The 18,250-nt window shown below is 41.5% G+C and overlaps 1 protein-coding gene across 1 annotated transcript in view; it reads right to left on the reverse strand.

Annotated features, from left to right (window-relative positions):
• GLG1 (golgi glycoprotein 1) overlaps nucleotides 1-18,250 on the reverse strand; it is a 121,655-nt gene that overhangs the window by 47,725 nt on the left and 55,680 nt on the right. The window contains exon 2 of the mRNA XM_018061700.1: nucleotides 756-788. Coding sequence (XP_017917189.1) covers nucleotides 756-788 — 33 coding nt within the window. The remainder of the gene's footprint in view (nucleotides 1-755; nucleotides 789-18,250) is intronic.

An 18,250-nucleotide genomic window follows, 5' to 3' on the forward strand; every position in this document is an offset into this window, starting at 1 on the left:
CAACTTAAGCAGCCAATCTGCTTCTCTGTTCTTGCAGTCTCCCATTCAAAATACCAAATAATGTGGAGGCGGAGAGATTTCTTCCAGTACTGTCAGATATATAACTACTCCTCTTTGAAGACACAACTCAAGTATCATCTCCACTATTAAATGTTTCCGGACATCAACCCACCAGGGCGGAATTCACTTTTGTGTCCCCCTGTACTCTTACAGGCTTCTGCCGAAGCATTCGGTACTTTCTGCACAGATGTGATTTCACATCAGCTCCTTTTAACGTTAGACTTTATACAATGTGGAGATACAGATATGACACTGAATGCATTAGTTGCAGTTATCTCTGGAGTTCTTATCTGCCAGCTCGAACCTGGCTCCATCTTCGAGGTGTTTAGCTGTGTCCAGTTTCTACCAGTGTCTGGCACATAGTAGATGACTATATGATGATTAAATGAAATAACTTTAAAAGACAAAACTCTTAAAATCGTACACTTGACTTACAAAGAAACAATTTCACATGGCAGCTGTAACTGAAGAAAAAGTTACGTTTACAAGTATTATTTGGCCGAGCTTGCCGGTTTCTACAATGGAGGACTATTTGTAGATTCATCATGGCCCTTAGATAAGGTTAATCATTCTCTTGTTAAGAGTAAGTGCATTTAAGAAAACATTATGCTTCCCAGAACAAAGGAAGAGCATCCTAATATCTGCCATCATATACATGAAACACATATGGCAAATTATGGGAAATCCATACTTACATGATTGCAGTCTGAAGAAATTTCATTTTCAGGCTAAAAGGAAAAAAAAAGAGAGATGATGTTAAAAAAAAAAATCCTCTCAAATTTTCAAACACCAGCAAAATAAACTCAAAACAAGAAATCTGAATATTCACTGATTATATTTTTTCAATAGGAGGAGCAGATTTTTAGATTGCTGAGGAGCAATATACCAGAAGAGCAGATGAGACATAGCCCCTTGGCAATCCACGGTACAATCTGGAAACTGGGAAAATGGAGTGGAATGTAGTAAAGAGCTAGAGCAACACTGACAGAAGGATCCTCACACGGCACTTCATAACTCCGAAAGCTAAAGAGGATCAGGCGCAATATAGGTGCTCTTGCTTTAAAGAAAGCCAGATATCTGAAAAAGGCAGGCTTACTCAAGAGGGCAGAAAAGGTCTGACAATGATTACAAGTTAGCCTCATGTCACCATTAGGGGAAGCAAGGTGGTGGGCACACAGGGCCTCCCTGAACTATTTCTGTAACCTTAGGAGCCCATAACCTCGCAGGTCTATGATCAAAAATATAACATTGAAAAAAAAACAAACTATATATTCCCATGAATACATTTGCTCATAAAGCCAGGTGCATACAACAGAGAATAAATGAACTTTCATTTCAGTGACATGAAAGTAGACGAGGTTATGCTTAAAGCTGCACAGCTTTGCCACACACTTCTTTAATGTCCTTGTTCATCCAGTAAAGGAGATACAACTGTCACAACGCACACAGCAGTAAAGCACTATCTACTTCGAGTCTCCACAGCTTTCTAACCAGCCCAGGCAAAGTTAATTCTGTCTCCCCTCTATGAAATATTCCTGACAAAGGTTGTGAATGATGCCATTTTTCTAAATGAAAAGATTCTCCCTATTCAAGGAAAGAAACAAAGCAGTACAAAAAAGAGAAAATATTAGCAAGCTAAACAGACACACCAAGCATCACGTCAAGAAAAGGTTTCTAAGGAACTATTCATTCCACTACAGGCATTAATTCTAACATATAAACTCATTTCTGTATGAACTTATAAAATATATTAGAAATGACTTAGATTGCTAGGCAATTGTGAGATTATAACACACCACCTCTGAACTTTCTCCCTTCTTGTCTAAGTAAGAATAGACATTTTAATGCCTTTCTGATGTGTCTGAGTCTCAGAAATCCGCCTCCATACTGTGACTTAATCTAACTTAACTCTGCTCTCTTCATTTCAATTCCAAGTGCTCAGTTTATAACGCTTAACAGTTTATTTGCAAGAAAGCTTTCTTTTGTTAAGGCAGTTTTCTATCTATCCCCTCTTCATCTACACTTTCCACTTTTTCCAGTCAATCAGTAATTCTACCTCTTACTCAAAGCACATATGGCAATTAACATCACTAGCATTCCAATCCCAAAGAAAGGCAATGCCAAAGAATGCTCAAACTACCACACAATTGTACTCATCTCACACGCTAGTAAAGTAATGCTCAAAATTCTCCAAGCCAGGCTTCAGCAATACGTGAACCGTGAACTCCCTGATGTTCAAGCTGGTTTTAGAAAAGGCAGAGGAACCAGAGATCAAATTGCCAACATCCGCTGGATCATGGGAAAAGCAAGAGAGTTCCAGAAAAACATCTATTTCTGCTTTATTGACTGTGCCAAAGCCTTTGACTGTGTGGATCACAATAAACTGTGGAAAATTCTGAGAGAGATGGGAATACCAGACCACTTGATCTGCCTCTTGAGAAACCTGTATGCAGGTCAGGAAGCAGCAGTTAGAACTGGACATGGAACAACAGACTGGTTCCAAATAGGAAAAGGAGTATGTCAAGGCTGTATATTGTCACCCTGCTCATTTAACTTCTATGCAGAGTACATCATGAGAAACACTGGGCTGGAGGAAGCACAAGCTGGAATCAAGATTGCCGGGAGAAATATCAATAACCTCAGATATGCAGATGACACCACCCTTATGGCGGAAAGTGAAGAGGAACTAAAAAGCCTCTTGATGAAAGTGAAAGAGGAGAGAGAAGAAGTTGGCTTAAAGCTCAACATTCAGAAAACAAAGATCATGGCATCCGGTGCCATCACTTGATGGGAAATAGATGGGGAAACAGTGGAAACAATGATAGACTTTATCTTTTGGGGCTCCAAAATCACTGCAGATGGTGACTACAGCCATGAAATTAAAAGATGCTTACTCCTTGGAAGGAAAGTTATGACCAACCTAGATAGCATATTCAAAAGCAGAGACATTACTTTGCCAACAAAGGTCCGTTTAGTCAAGGCTATGGTTTTTCCTGTGGTCATGTATGGATGTGAGAGTTGGACTGTGAAGAAGGCTGAGCGCTGAAGAATTGATGCTTTTGAACTGTGGTGTTGGAGAAGACTCTTGAGAGTCCCTTGGACTGCAAGGAGATCCAACCAGTCCATTGTGAAGGAGATCAGCCCTGGGATTTCTTTGGAAGGAATGATGCTAAAGGTGAAACTCCAGTACTTTGGCCACCTCATGCGAAGAGTTGACTCATTGGAAAAGACTCTGATGCTGGGAGGGATTAGGGGCAGGAGGAGAAGGGGGCGACAGAGGATGAGATGGTTGGATGGCATCATCGATTCGATGAACATGAGTCTGAGTGAACTCCGGGAGTTGGTGATGGACAGGGAGGCCTGGCGTGCTGCGATTCATGGGTTTGCAAAGAGCTGGACACGACTGAGCGACTGAACTGAACTGTACTGAACTGAGCATCTCTACTTGTGTTCATTTCCATTAACAATAATTTTGGTTTAAAGGGGCATTCTTGAAAGAAATTCAGAGCATCGGAGAATTTTCAAAGTAGTCAAATAAGATTTAAGTTACTCATGGGAAAAAAGTGTTCCCATGTTTACAGTCCACAAGACTTACATTAGCAAATTAATGACTGTTTTAACGTCCTGCTTCCCTACAGTGGTAGACTGGATTATTTCTCCCAGCTTTCCACTCTTAATAGTATTTGATATCCTTTGCCCTTTATCCTCGTACCTCTGCACAGCCTCCTGCTGTGGACTGAGTACACAGCCTGCTCCACTGATGTCAGGCCAGGCCGCTGACTTGCTCTGGCCAGTGAGACGTTAGCAGGCATAATACGAGCAGAGGCTTTAAATGTGCTCGGCTGGGCCTGTACTCTCAGGCTCCTGCCATTCCCCATGTGAGGAACATGTACAGATAGCTGCAAGGACAAGGAGAAACACGTGAAGCAGAAAGCCCTTGAAGTTTGGAGGGTGTCTGTAATGAAGAAGAAAATGACTAACAAGCCTATCAGGAAAATGAAATAATAAAAGTCTCAAAACCTTTAAGTTGTCATTAACTGCAACGGTCTAATTTAGTGAATCATATCAGTAAGCACACAGTACCGCACCTCTTATGAAGGAATGACAGTCCACAGAGACGTAAGTGAACTGCAAATCTGGAGATCAGGTTTGGTTTTTATCTCTCTCACTGTCCTGATTTGCAATTGACAATTTTTTTTTCTTTATAGATTTAGTTTTTCTATTCACAAAGAGAAGATGACAATATAGGAATGCTATGAGAAAAAGATTATGATGTTAAGTCACTGAGATTCATTGAACAGTTATAAAGAATTTTTAAGTGTAATTATCAATAATTTACTCTCATAAATTTTAAAAAGCCTATAGAATTAAAGGACAGAGTAGTTATTCAGAAGAACAGAAACCTGAAAAATACAAAATACAAAGTAGTAAACCCACAATACCAGCACAAATTAACTCTAGAAAAAGCAATACAGAAAAAGAAAATGCTACAGTTAAGCACTCAGCCATTTGATAAGAAATGAAAAGACAGAAATCTCAAGGAACAGAAACAGATGTGGGTGCTCACACAGGTGTGGGCCCAAGCCTGCACCGTTGCCATGAGGTCACAATTGAGTTACTTCATTAGACAGCACATCTCCTTCTGAGAATCTGTACACGCAGACAGGCCTGATGATCTTTAACCTTAGGATATGGAGAGTATGGGGACTAACACCAGAACTATTAAGGAAGAAGAGGCTGGAGATTGCTTTCCTTTTATTAACAGTGAAATAACACTCTAAAGAAAATGATTCCAAGAAATCAACCAACAAGTAAATACCGAATACATATGAAGTACCCGCAACTGTGCCAGGCATTGTTGCGGGATTACAGAGTGAGGCACTGGCCCTAACCACAGTTCACAATCAGCTGGAGAAATAAAACGCTGAGTTCAAGCAAATGAGCAAAAGCAGGCTTGAGCTGGGCCTGAACGTTCAGACAGGCCCGGGGGCCGTTCCAAAAGGGACGCAACTGAGAAGATTCCCTGGAGCTCAGGAAGAAAATAATTGAAGTTTTCTGTTTTGAAAAACTCATCCTTTATACTTTCACGTTTTTGTAATATGTGTTAGAATAACTGATATTTTATGAATAACCCATATCTACTAGGGTAAGCTTAGTAACTTTTTCAAGTAATAAGAACATGATGAAGACAGAAAATTGAGAGGCGAAACCTCTCTTTTAACCAGTTCAGGAGTCCTCCACTCAAACCCACCCCTTCAAATCAGAGGCAAAGTGAAGGTTCCTAGCCTGTGGAAGCAGCAAATTAGAGGCTAGGCTCTGCCACAGAATTAGCTGCTCTCTATTACTCTGGAGACAGAAACGTGGACTTCGAGAAGTCTTCTACATCAAGCGTTTCCTCACTGGAATTTAAAAACCTGTTCCCTTAACAATGGAAAACTGGAGGGAGACAAATTTATGAAAACTCTCACAAATAACTTCCTGTTAAATTAACGATCAAATTTTGGAGAAGAGCCTGCTGAAGCCGCATATGTTAGTATCAACAAAAAACTCATTATGAATAGAGGAAAGAGAGAAATAAGACAATGCGACGCAGCCCCCCAGCCTAATAGCAGCGACTGAAACAGGAGGAGCGCAGTTAACGCTGCGAACGACGCGGCAACAGCACCGTGGGAGACAGCCTGAGCACTCTGCGGCAGACAGCGCCGAGAAACCGGGCTGCCACCAGTGAAAAACGTGCAGCAGAGATAGGAAAGTCGTCACTGGACTGAGCCAGGCGCTACATTTACTTCTTATAACATGACGGGGGGCAAGAAAAATGGTATTGTGTCCAGTTTACAGATAAAGACAGTGAAATTCACAGAAATCAAATTACATAATCAAAGGCGCATCGCTAGGAGGCAACAGAAACTGAAGTTTATTCAAGGACAGTAAATGACAACCAGTGCTTACTGGGATGCTTTCTACCTGGACACTTCTCCCCAAAGTCAGCAGCTCAGGGTGAGCACAATGACAGGGAGACCTTCGGGAGGAGCAAGAAAAGGAAATGTAGAGGCCAGCAGCCTGGGTGAGAAACTGGCAATTAGATCAAGCACGGATCTAGACTGGGGTTTCCCCAGTGGCTCAGTGGTAAAGAATCCACCTGTCAAGGCCGGAGACGCAAGTTTGATGCCTGGGTCAGGAAGATGCCCTGGAGAAGGAAATGGCAACCCACTCCAGTATTCTTGCCTGGAGAATCCCATGGGCAGAGGAGCCTGGCGGGCTGCAGTCCACGGGGCTGCACAGAGATGGACACAACCGAGCACGCATGGAACGGGATCCGGATGAGCCCTTCAAATAACCGTAACAGGTTACAAAAATCTTTCATTAGTTCATGTGACTTTTCTAAATCAGTGATTCGAATGTCTGGGATATTACTATACTTTAACCTCCTAACTGGGTGAGTAAGACAAGCTGAAACAGTTGATTTTAAGGTTTAACACCCCTAACCCTTCCTATAAGTTCTGTAAACTCAGAATGGGCTTTTAGGGATAGAAACTCTGTGTGTGTGTATGTGTAGGGGGTGCTGGGGGGAGGAAACCCAACAGGTTAGCAGTAGTGTCAGCTACAGAAGCTCCGTGATCTCAGGTGCGTGACTTCTTCAGACCCTAGAGGACAGGCTTTGGACTAAAACAGGGATTTCATCACCTAGGATTCATGACAGACTTAGGAGTAAGGTTGTCTCGAAAAAGAATGCAGACTTCTGCGTGCAGGTATGTTTTCCTGAGAAGAGAATCCACAGCTGTTACCATTGTCTCAAAAGGATCCATAAGTAAGTCGGAGAAAGACGAATATTGTATGATTACTGCTTATATGGACAATCTTTAAAAAACTAAAAGAGACACAAATGAACTTATTTACAAAACAGAGACAGAGTCACAGACTTAGAGAACAAACCTATGGCTACCAGGGGAGAAGGGTAAGAGAGGGACAGGGAGTGAGTTTCGGACTGACACGTTCATTCTGCTGTATTTTACAGGAGTGACCCATGAGGACCTACGGAATAGCATGGGGAACTCTGCTCAGTATTACACAGCAACATAAATGGAAACAGACTTTCACAAAGAGCATATACACGAATATGGATAACTGAATCACTCTGCTGTACACCTGAAACACAACACTGATAACTATTTAGATATTACTATAGCAGTCTTCAGAACAACAATCAAAGTGACGCACTGCAATACCGTTTACCCTTGAACGACATGGGTTTGAAATGTATGGGTCCACTTACAGTTGGGTTTTTTTTTTTAAATAAATGTGTACTATGGTTTTTTTAAAAAGAGGCATTTATCTTAGATGATTGAGATTCTCTCCAGCTTTCTGAGTCTATAAAATCTGAGATGTGGAACTTAAAAATAGCAGTATTTCAATGCCACATCTTTTAATGCAGGTAATTTGCATATTATGATTAGGTTTCCTACTGCTTTATCTTAATCATTCTCTGCTGGTCAAAATCAAAACAAACAGGTTGCAGAATATACTGCTAGAAAGGTTGAGTCTGAATGTTCTCAATTAATTCACCCATCACATTCACTTAAGAGGATGATTTTTACAGCAAGCACAAGTCTGGAACTATGATTTCCCCAAAGGCGAATAGGATGAGTTAATGAGTCTGGCAGAAGAAATTAAAGGAGTCACAAAACTAACTTGGAAGCTGTCCCGGTCTCTAAAACAGAAATGCTGGGGTGTTAGACTGTGTCTAAAATATGAAACATTCTATAATCACATCTACTCAAGCTGAACTACCCACCAGATCATACCTGATACTAAATTAAGTGGCAACAGACTCTGTGCATCAAACACCAAGAGCAAACAGATCAGGAGCACTGCCGCTTTCACGGCCTTGCGAAAGGCTAGAGGCCAGGAAACAGCCTGATGCCTCCTTCTGATTAGGGACATTCTGCTGCAGCAGTAGGTGAATTCTTCTACAAATTGAGTCATGAAGGACCCAGTAAACTTCCAGTCATATGAGCAACTCATTTATTAACTAGGCCCACGCCACTTCCTCACGCCCACCAAAAAAGCAAACTGAAAACACTACAGTGGGTGACGATTAGAGAAACTCAGTCTCCCAGTCTTGGTACACTTCTCCTGCACAAGTGTGAACTGAACATTAGCCCTCAGTCAGATTCATAACTAAGCTCCTCTTAGTGCCGTATTCTGGCTCCACCAGAATTATTTTCTATTTGTACCCAGGGATAGCTGCTAAGTATTGTTTTATCAAAATAACAGTGATCAGCATAGGCTTTGTGCCCTCCAACAATGCTCTGATTCACTCAAGAGCTTTGCTTTCATATGATTCTTTAACATTTGCCCATCTTTTCAGAAAGGATTTACAAACAGGTTCAGTGGGAGGTAAAAAGAAAGGAAGACGGAGAGTTACGGATGGCTGGCTCTCAAGTACATATGATGAGGGAGGTAAAACCTGAGTCTATACCTGACCGTCACACAAAGTTGAATGCGGAGTTGAAGGAGCTAATGTTTTACAGAATGAGAGAAGTACCACCACCCTTTGTGAGTCAGGATGACAGAAATCAGACAGACTAATGGAGGAGGGAACAACCGAGTGCAGTCTTGCGAGGAGGCTGTGATCCGCTGATATGACAGTGTGTGGGGGCGGAAGCAGAGGCGAGGGGGCGACAAGGCGCAACACCAACGTGAGGAGGCGCCAGAGGGCGGGGACCTGAGCAAGAGCGCAGGAGGCATTCCCTCCTGCGGGGTCATTCCCAGGCGACCGTGAAGGGCTTCCCCGGCGGCTCAGAGGCAAAGAAACCGCCTGCCGTGCAGGAGACACGGGCTTGATCCCTAGGTCGGGAGGATCCCCTGGAGAAGGAAATGGCAACCCCCTCCAGTACGCTTGCCTGGAGAATCCCATGGGCAGAGGAGACTTGGTCATGAGGTCTCAAAAGAGTCGCACAAGACTTAGCGACTAAACAACAACAGTATAAGGTGTGTCTGTGTGCTTGGTCACGCAGTCGTGTCCAACTCTGTGACCCTACGCAACACGCCAGGCTTTCCTATCTTTCAGTCTCCCAGAGCTTGCTCAAACTCATGTCAAATAATGGTTTGTTTTAGTCCAAATTAATATGTTATGCTAAATACAGTGTAGAGAGTGGTGATTCAATTTATTATTGTTTACTTATGTGCTTCCCCAGTGGGTGGTGGGGTAACAACTGGGAAATAATGTGCAAATACTTTTTAAAATAATCTTTAAATATTTTATGAACTTTGAAGAATGAGTAAGAACAGCTACTTAAGAAACTGGAGATACTTAGGCACTGATCTATTCATAACTTCCATTCAGAGTTTTTACATAGCTCAAGAAGTTTATATCAAATGGGGGAAAAAAAGAGTAGCGAAGACCTACATACTATAAACAGAAAAGACTGAGAAAAATCCATCTCTAAAGCAGGTCACATGGACTCACAGACTTCACTGAATATAGAAGAACCAAAGAGCACAACATAAAGCCTTCTGCTGGGGACATAACGGTAGGAGTCAGGCAACGGCATCAAGGAAAATGTCTTTTTCCTCCTAATCTAAATGTGTGCTTCCAGTCTGGGCTCAGAGAAAGTTCCTGATCATTTGAACTGGTTGCTGGTCAAGGTCCCTTTATGTTTGCTTTCTTGGATTCCACTGCAGCCAGCTCTTGCAATTGCCTGTGGCTCAGGCCTGTGCATTCCAACTGGTTTCCAACCTCTATGCATTCTGTGCAGACAAGGCAGCGATTTCCCTAGCCTCGATCTTCTCTTCCTCTTCCCCAAGAGCAGACACAGTGACAATGCAGAAAGTGCCCATGTCTTTAATCTTTTTGGTCATTACTGCCTTCTTAGGAGGCTCTTGCTTCTGAGATATATATGTATTTCAGTTCAGTTACTCAGTCATGTCCGACTCTTCGCCACCCCATGGACTGTAGCACGCCAGGCTTCCCCGTCCATCACCAACTCCTGAAGTATACTCAAACTCATGTCCATCGAGTTGGTGATGCCATCCAACAATCTCATCCTCTGTCGTACCCTTCTTCCGCCTTCAATCTTTCCCAGCATCAGGGTCTTTTCCAATGAGTCAGTTCTTTGCATCAGGTGGGCCAAGTATTGGAGTTTCAGTTTCAGCATCAGTTCTTCCAATGAATATTCAGGGTTGATTTCCTTTAGGATTGACTGGTTTGATCTCCTTGCAGTTCAAGGGACTATCAACTGTGGTCTTCTTCAACACCACAGTTCAAAAGCAGCAATTCTTTGGTGCTCAGCCTTCTTTATAGTCCAACTCTCACATCCATACATGACTACTAGAAAAACTATAGCCTTGACTAGACATACCTTTGTCAGTAAGTAATGTCTCTGCTTTTTAATGAGCTAGGTTGGTCGAAAGACTAGCTTTTCTTCCAAGGAGCAAGCATCTTTTAAATTCATGGCTGCATTCACCACGTGCAGTGATTTTGGAGCCCAAGGAAATAAAAGTCTGTTTCCATTGTTTGCCCATCTATTTGCCAGGAAGTGACAGGACCAGATGCCATGATCTTAGTTTTCTGAATGTTGAGTTTTAAGTTAACTTCTTCACTCTTCTGTTTCACTTTCATCAAGAGGCTCTTCAGTTCTTCATCGCTTTCTGTAATAAGGGTGGTGTCAACATGTATCTGAGGTTATTGATATTTCTCCCGGAAATTCAGCCTGAACGGAATCTTGACTCCAGTTTGTGCTTCATCCAGCCCGGAATTTCGCATGATGTACTCTGCACATAAGTTAAATAAGCAGGGTGACAATATACAGCCTTGACATACTCCTTTGGCTATTTGGAACCAGTCTGTTGTTCTATGTCTGATTCTAATGGTTGCTTCTTGACCTACATATAGATTTCTCAGGAGGCAGGTAAGGTGGTCTGGTATTCCCATCTCTTGAAGAATTTTTCACAGTTTATTGTGATCCACAAAGTCAAAGGCTTTGGCATAGTCAATAAAGCAGAAATAGATGTTTTTCTGAATTCTCTTGCTTCTTCTATGATCCAGCGGATGTTGGCAATGTGATCTCTGGTTCTTCTGCCTTTTCTAAAACCAGCTTGAACATCAGGGAGTTCGTGGTTCACATATTGCTGAAACCTGGCTTGGAGAATTTGGAGCATTACTTTACTAGCGTGTGAGATGAGTGCAATTCTGTGGTAGTTTGAGCATTCTTTGGCACTGCCTTTCTTTGGGATTGAATGAAAACTGACCTTTTCCAGTCCTGTGGCCACTGCTGAGTTTTCCAAATTTGCTGGCATATTGAGTGCAGCACTTTCACAGCATTATCTTTCAGGATTTGAAATAGCTCAACTGGAATTCCATCACCTCCACTAGCTTTGTTCATAGTGATACTTTCTAAGGTCCACTTGACTTCACATTCCAGGATGTCTGGCTCTAGGTGAGTGATCATACCATCGTGATTATCTTGGTCGTGAAGATCTTTTTTGTACAGTTCTTCTGTGTATTCTTGCCACCTCTTCTTAATATCTTCTGCTTCTGTTAGGTCCAGACCATTTCTGTCCTTTATTGAGCCCATCTCTGCATGAAATGTTCCCTTGGTATCTCTAATTTTCTTGAAGAGATCTCTAGTTTTTCCCATTCGATTGTTTTCCTCTATTTCTTTGCACTGATCACTGAGGAAGGCTTTCTTATCTCTCCTTGCTATTCTTTGGAACTCTGCATTCAAATGGGTTTATTTGTCCTTTTCTCCTTTGCTTTTAGCTTCTCTTTTCTCAGCTATTTGCAGGGCCTCCTGAGACAACCATTTTGCCTTTTTGCACTTCTTTTTCTTGGAGACGGTCTTGACCACTACCTCCTGTACAATGTCACAAACCTCTGTCTATAGGTCTTCAGGCATTCTGTCTATCAGATCTAATCCCTTGAATCTATTTCTCACTTCCACTGTATAATCATAAGGGATTTGATTTAGGTCATACCTGGATGGTTTAGTGGTCTTCCCTACTTTCTTCAATTTAAGTTTGAATTTGGTAATAAGGAGTTCATGACCTGAGCCACAGTCAGCTCCCGGTCTTGTTTTTGCTGACTGTAGAGAGCTCCAACTTTGGCTTGCAAAGAATATAATCAATCTGATTTCGTTATTGACCATCTGGTGACGTCCATGTGATGAATATTCTGTTGTGTTGTTGGAAGAGGGTATTTGCTATGATCAGTGTGTCCTTTTGGGAAAACTCAGCCTCTGCCCTCCTTCATTTTGTACTCCAAGGCCAAACTTTTCTGTTACTCCAGATATCTCTTGAGCTCCTACTTTTGCATTCTAGTCCTCTATGTTGAAAAGGACATCATTTTTGGGTGTTAGTTCTAGAAGGTCTTGTAGATATTCATAGAACCGTTCAACTTCAGTTTCTTTTGCATTATTGGTTGGGGTAAAGACTTGGATTACTGTGGTACTAAATGGCTTGCTTTGGAAATGAACAGAGATCATTCTGTCATTTTTGAGATAGCACCCAAGTACTGCATTTTGGACTCTCTTGTTGACTATAAGGGCTACTCCATTTCTTCAAAGAGGTTCTTGCCCACAGTGTGTGTGGGTGTTAAGTCACTTAGTTGTGTCCAACTCTTTGTGACCCCATGGACCGCAGCCCACCAGGCTCCTCCATCCATGGGATTCTCCAGGCAAGAACACTGGAGTGGGTTGCCATTTCCTTCTCCATCTTGCCCACAGTAGAAATATTATATATATATATAATATGTATATTCTAAAATATGAAACATATATTTCATTTTCCCAAAACCCTGGCCAAACCTGACTATTACTGCATCCGCAGTGGCGGTCGTGGCGGCGCTCTTCAGCTGGGGCTGCTGGGGGACTAGCAGTCTACACTGTGCATGTCTTCCTGCGTGTCGCTGAATACCTCTGGCCTCCAGAGACACGCAGGTGTCTTCATCTTGTCTTACAAAACCTGTAGGCGTGTTTGGCAGCATCAGTCACGTAGGCCAACCCTGGGACTCATGGGTAACTTCTCTGCCAGTCCAGCACCAGGATCTGGCAGCACGAACAGCTGGCATCAGGGGTTTCTCACTGTCGTCACATGCCAGCCCCCACCCCATTAGAGGCACTGGAGTGGGCAGAGACACAGCCCAAAGACACAATAACGTAGAGTTGTTACACATACTTCTGTAGGAACACGATGCAATTTAAAGGGATGAAAGATAAACAGGCAAGGTCCCCTCAACAAACTAGAGCCCATTTACCCCTGGTTCTTGGACAGTCAGGGTATTAAGATGAGGTCAAGACTTACTTTCTTATACTTTTAAAATGAAACAACTTCAATGGTCTTTAAAATAGTAGGAATTAGCCAATGGGTCTGCTCAAGTTCAGATATTACGTACTCGTATATAAAAAATACTGGCAAAAAACTTGCAGCTTTGTCACCTTCAGTGAGGTTTTAGCCCTGTTTTAAAAACATGAAAGCATAATAATGTAGCTCATTACTAGACTTAAGAGCCTCCCCACAAACTGATCAACTCCTGACTCACTGACAGAAGTATCCATACCCATGAAGATGTCTCAAAATTTAAGAAATCAAATTACATCTTATTTTTGCTTAAGAAAACTCTACAACTAGTTAAAAATAACCAAATGGAAACACTCAAAATTAGTCAAATTTATCTATCTTCGTTGCCCAGAGCAAGGAATGGCAAATATGGATATAACAATCTAGTTACTGAACACAAAATACATCATTACATTACGGCCAAAAGGACACATATTTGGTTACGGTTTTACAAGTCTTAAAGTTAATTAAAAAAATGTAAATTACAAAATCAAGTAATGTTCTATACCCTAAGAAATACTGTGAACTCCTTCCCCATCTCCCCCCATTTTACTACCCTGAATTAGAAATAAAGGTGCCTATAAACTATATGAGACGGGTCATCCACAAAGATGTTTAGAGATTCTTTCTATAGAGCTCACTCAATCTTCTTCATCAGCTTTCCATCTGGGACCACGTCACTGTTGCAAAGAACAAGTTTCTCTGGAATGAAATCATCTGCATGAGAGCCTATAATCAGCGAGGAGGGAAAAGTTACCGCCGACTCACTCACTCATTTTTCTTCTCCCTAGGAGCAGACTTAGAAATTTAGAATCCAGTTTGGTCCCAGTTCTGGGGGGAAGAAAACAGAGCCAAGCGTTCTACCAAACGCTTGGCCAGACTCCCCATTAAGCCCCACGGGAAGGAGTCTTACACAAGCCTATCAGCATGGCCTCCAGCCGCAGCAGGCACACAGCTGTAGGGACAGAAGACCTTGTTTCTCACGGCCCAGCTTCATGGATGAAGTCAGTTTTGGTGGCCATGTTACAAAAGTGACACCTAGGGCATTATCATCCAGTCTCAAGTGGCTAACAGCTATAAATTATTCTGTAGACAATTCATCAAAAACCACGCACTCCTCTGAATTGTGATGGTCAGTGTAATACCACTCTTACACAAAACACAGCATCAAAATTCTCCTACAATGGCTACTCACAGTATTTTCATTACCTCATAAAAATAAACACCACCAACAGATCCCCTCATTTCATCATGTTTGAGAGGCAACATGGTAGGAAGAATTACGGACTACGGACATGGTAGGAAGGAGCCAGAAAAATTTAAGCTCTGATTTCAGTTTTGTTGCATAGTCACTGTATAACAAGCCTCGATCAAGTCACATAATTCTTTAGGCTTCAACGCTCATGTCCACAAAACAGATAAATCTTACTTCACGTACTTCACAGAGCAGCAAAGATAATACTGGCCCTTCCATCTCTGCACATAATAAAATCAAATAAACACCAAAAGCAACATAATTCATGGAGGCGAAGAATAAGAATTCAAAATCTATGACATACATATTTGATTGTATCTGTATATATTCTCTCTGAAAGGACACATACAAGTATTTTTCAGTATATAACCATCTGTACTTTTTGATTTCTGTACCACATGCAAAAAAGAAAAAACGGAGAACCAAAGACAATTCTATTGTAAGACAAACATTTTTGAAAATATTTGGAATATATCTTCATGTTTGGGGCAAAAAGGAAGTTTAATGATATACTCTTCCCAGTCCGTTTTTCCCTTCTTCCTCTTCCACTGTCTATTCCAAATCAGGCAGTGGTGGGGAGGAAATAGGCGACATCCATATCCTAGACCAGATCAAGTCCCCAGATGACAATATCCCATTCTCCAAGCTAGGATGATCATAAGAGGGGGTTGATAACTAAAACCAACTCTGTCAATATAACTTAAGACTGCAGACCACCCATGTTAAATATATGTATATAATTGTTATTTCAGAAAATCCTTCCCTAGGAAGTGTTAAGTCACTCAGTTGTGTCTGACTTTTTTTGTGACCCCATGGACTGTAGCCCACCAGATTCTTCTGTCCATGGAATTCTCCAGGTAAGAATACTGGAGTGGGCTGCTGTTCCCTTCTCCAGGGGATCTTCCCAACCCAGGGACCAAACCCATATTTCTCACACTGTAGGCAGATTCTTTACCATCTGAGCTACCAGGGAAGTCAACAAGACTAAATTAACACTGTTGGATTCAAGGAATTCCTAGAGATAAATCTGTCAGAGACTTGAATATTCTCATCCAAGCAAACAGCCTATTTACGAAGCAACAGATTATATATCAATAATTCAAATACACTCAGACCTTACAATAGTATCTTAAAAAGTTTGAGCGTCACAATTATTCTTCTTCAGAAGATTACTGGAAAATCTAATGTCTAAAATACAAGGCCTTGATTGGAGGCCTCTTGAATCTTTACACTAAAAACATAGAAAAGAAGGATCTATGACTAGAGGCAAGTTCACTATTTCAAAGAAAATATTCTAAATTCTGACGTGATATTACTACAAATGAAATGCCTCACGGACCACAGGAAAAGGACAGACCAAGTAACCAATAAGTGAGCCTCAGAAAGCACCTAAAAGCATTTTCCCAGCTGAAATCTTACTAAATAATCCGCATCAGAGCCTGACTGTGGAAAGGCTCTCCTGCATTAGAGAGAGCGTAACTGTATCTACTCAGAAGCAAGAGCTAGTATCTAACAACCCCAGACATGGTTTTCTTTCAGTTTCACAAGAAGGGGAAAAAAAAAAAAAAAAGACTGGGGCGTGAGGAATAACATAAAGTCAATTTCGGATTGCTCTTTCTCTAAATAGCTTGCTTTTGATGCCAAGGAACTTTTTTTAAATCTTCTACCTAGACTCTCTATGATTTTTATTTTCACCTCAGTATGCAAGAAGAAAAGCTTCAAGCACTTATATAAAATTTCTGTCAGTTCAGTTCAGTTCCGTCGCTCAGTCGTGCCCGACTCTTTGCGACTCCATGAATCGCAGCACACCAGGCCTCCCTGTCCATCACCAACTCCTGGAGTTCACTCAGACTCATGTCCATCGAGTCAGTGATGCCATCCAGCCATCTCATCCTCTGTCGCCCCCTTCTCCTCCTGCCCCTAATCCCTCCGAAGTCTTCGCATCAGGTGGCCAAAGTATTGGAGTTTCAGCTTCAGCATCAGTCCTTCCAATGAACACCCAGAACTGATCTCCTTCAGAATGGACTGGTTGGATCTCCTTGCAGTCCAAGGGATTCTCAAGAGTCTTCTCCAACACCACAGTTCAAAAGCATCAATTCTTCGGCACTCAGCTTTCTTCACAGTCCAACTCTCACATCCATACATGACCACTGGAAAAACCATAGCCTTGATTAGACGGACCTTTGTTGGCAAAGTAATGTCTCTGCTTTTGAATATACTATCTAGGTTGGTCATAACTTTCCTTCCAAGGAGTAAGCGTCTTTTAATTTCATGGCTGCAATCACCATCTGCAGTGATTTTGGAGCCCCCCAAAATAAAGCCTGACACTGTTTCCACTGTTTCCCCATCTATTTGCCATGAAGTGATGGGACCAGATCCCATGATCTTCGTTTTCTGAATGTTGAGCTTTAACCAACTTTTTCTCTGTAATATGTACTAAATAAAATTCACAAACTGCAATGTTCTAAGACATACTTAAAACGAATACTTTAACTGTAAGCTGTACTGTACACACCTTTATACCTACTCTGAGTCATCTGTCTGGTTAAGAATCTTACAATATTATGAATGTGGTGGCTACTTATGCCATTAACATAAAGAATTCAGAAGCATATACATAAGCCAAATATGTGATCCATGACAGATTTTTTTTTAATTTAGTACATAATTTACACAAAGATATCTTAGAATACATCATCTAATTAACTTACTAAAAACTTTTCCCTGGTGGTTCAGACGGTAAAGAATCTACCTGCAATGAAGGAGACCTGGGTTCGGTCCCTGGGTCAGGAAGATTCCCTGGAGAAGAGAATGGCAATGCACTCCAGTATTCTTGCCTGGAGAATTCCATGGACAGAAGGAGCCTGGCAGGCTACAGTCCACGGGGTCACAAAGAGTCACACGTGACTGAGCAATTAACACTAACTAACTAAAAACTTTTAGCCAGAATTTTAATTTTTAAACTTTATCTCAAAATTACCAAATACACATTTTAAAACAGAAAATAATATGGCACAGTTTGGGCCCAACAGCAAGTTAATGAAGTTTGAAAAGAAAGTGAAGGTATTAATACTGACTGAACAAATGACCTCAGCATTCATGACTTACCAAGTAACCTATTAGACTGGGTCACTAATTTGTTCCTGCCTCCAAAACAGAGAAACAGGCTGAAAATTGACTTCCCTAGTTTAAAACAGTCTCTTATAAGTTCATTTTGGGAGCATTAAAAATGCCTAAGTTTCTCTGATAGCTCATGCAACTCAATTACAAAAAACCCCAAATAAACCAATCAAAAAATGGGCAGAAAACATAAACAGACATTTTCTCTAAACAATAAACACAAACAGCCAATAGGCACAAGGCACAAAATGCTCAAGGTCACTAATTATTAGAGAAATGCAAATCAAAACTACATGAGATATCACCTGACACCGGTCAAAATGGCCATCATTAAAAAGTTTCCAAATAACAAATGCTGGAAAGGCTATGGGGAAAAGGTGTATTCCCTCCTACACTGTTGCTAAGAATATAAGCTGGAGAAGGCTCTGTGGGTTTTCCTCAAAAAAAACAAAAATTAGAGATGCTGTATGATCCAGCAGT

The sequence above is a fragment of the Capra hircus genome, chromosome 18, assembly GCF_001704415.2.
Source record: "Capra hircus breed San Clemente chromosome 18, ASM170441v1, whole genome shotgun sequence".
Lineage (NCBI taxonomy): Eukaryota > Metazoa > Chordata > Mammalia > Artiodactyla > Bovidae > Capra > Capra hircus.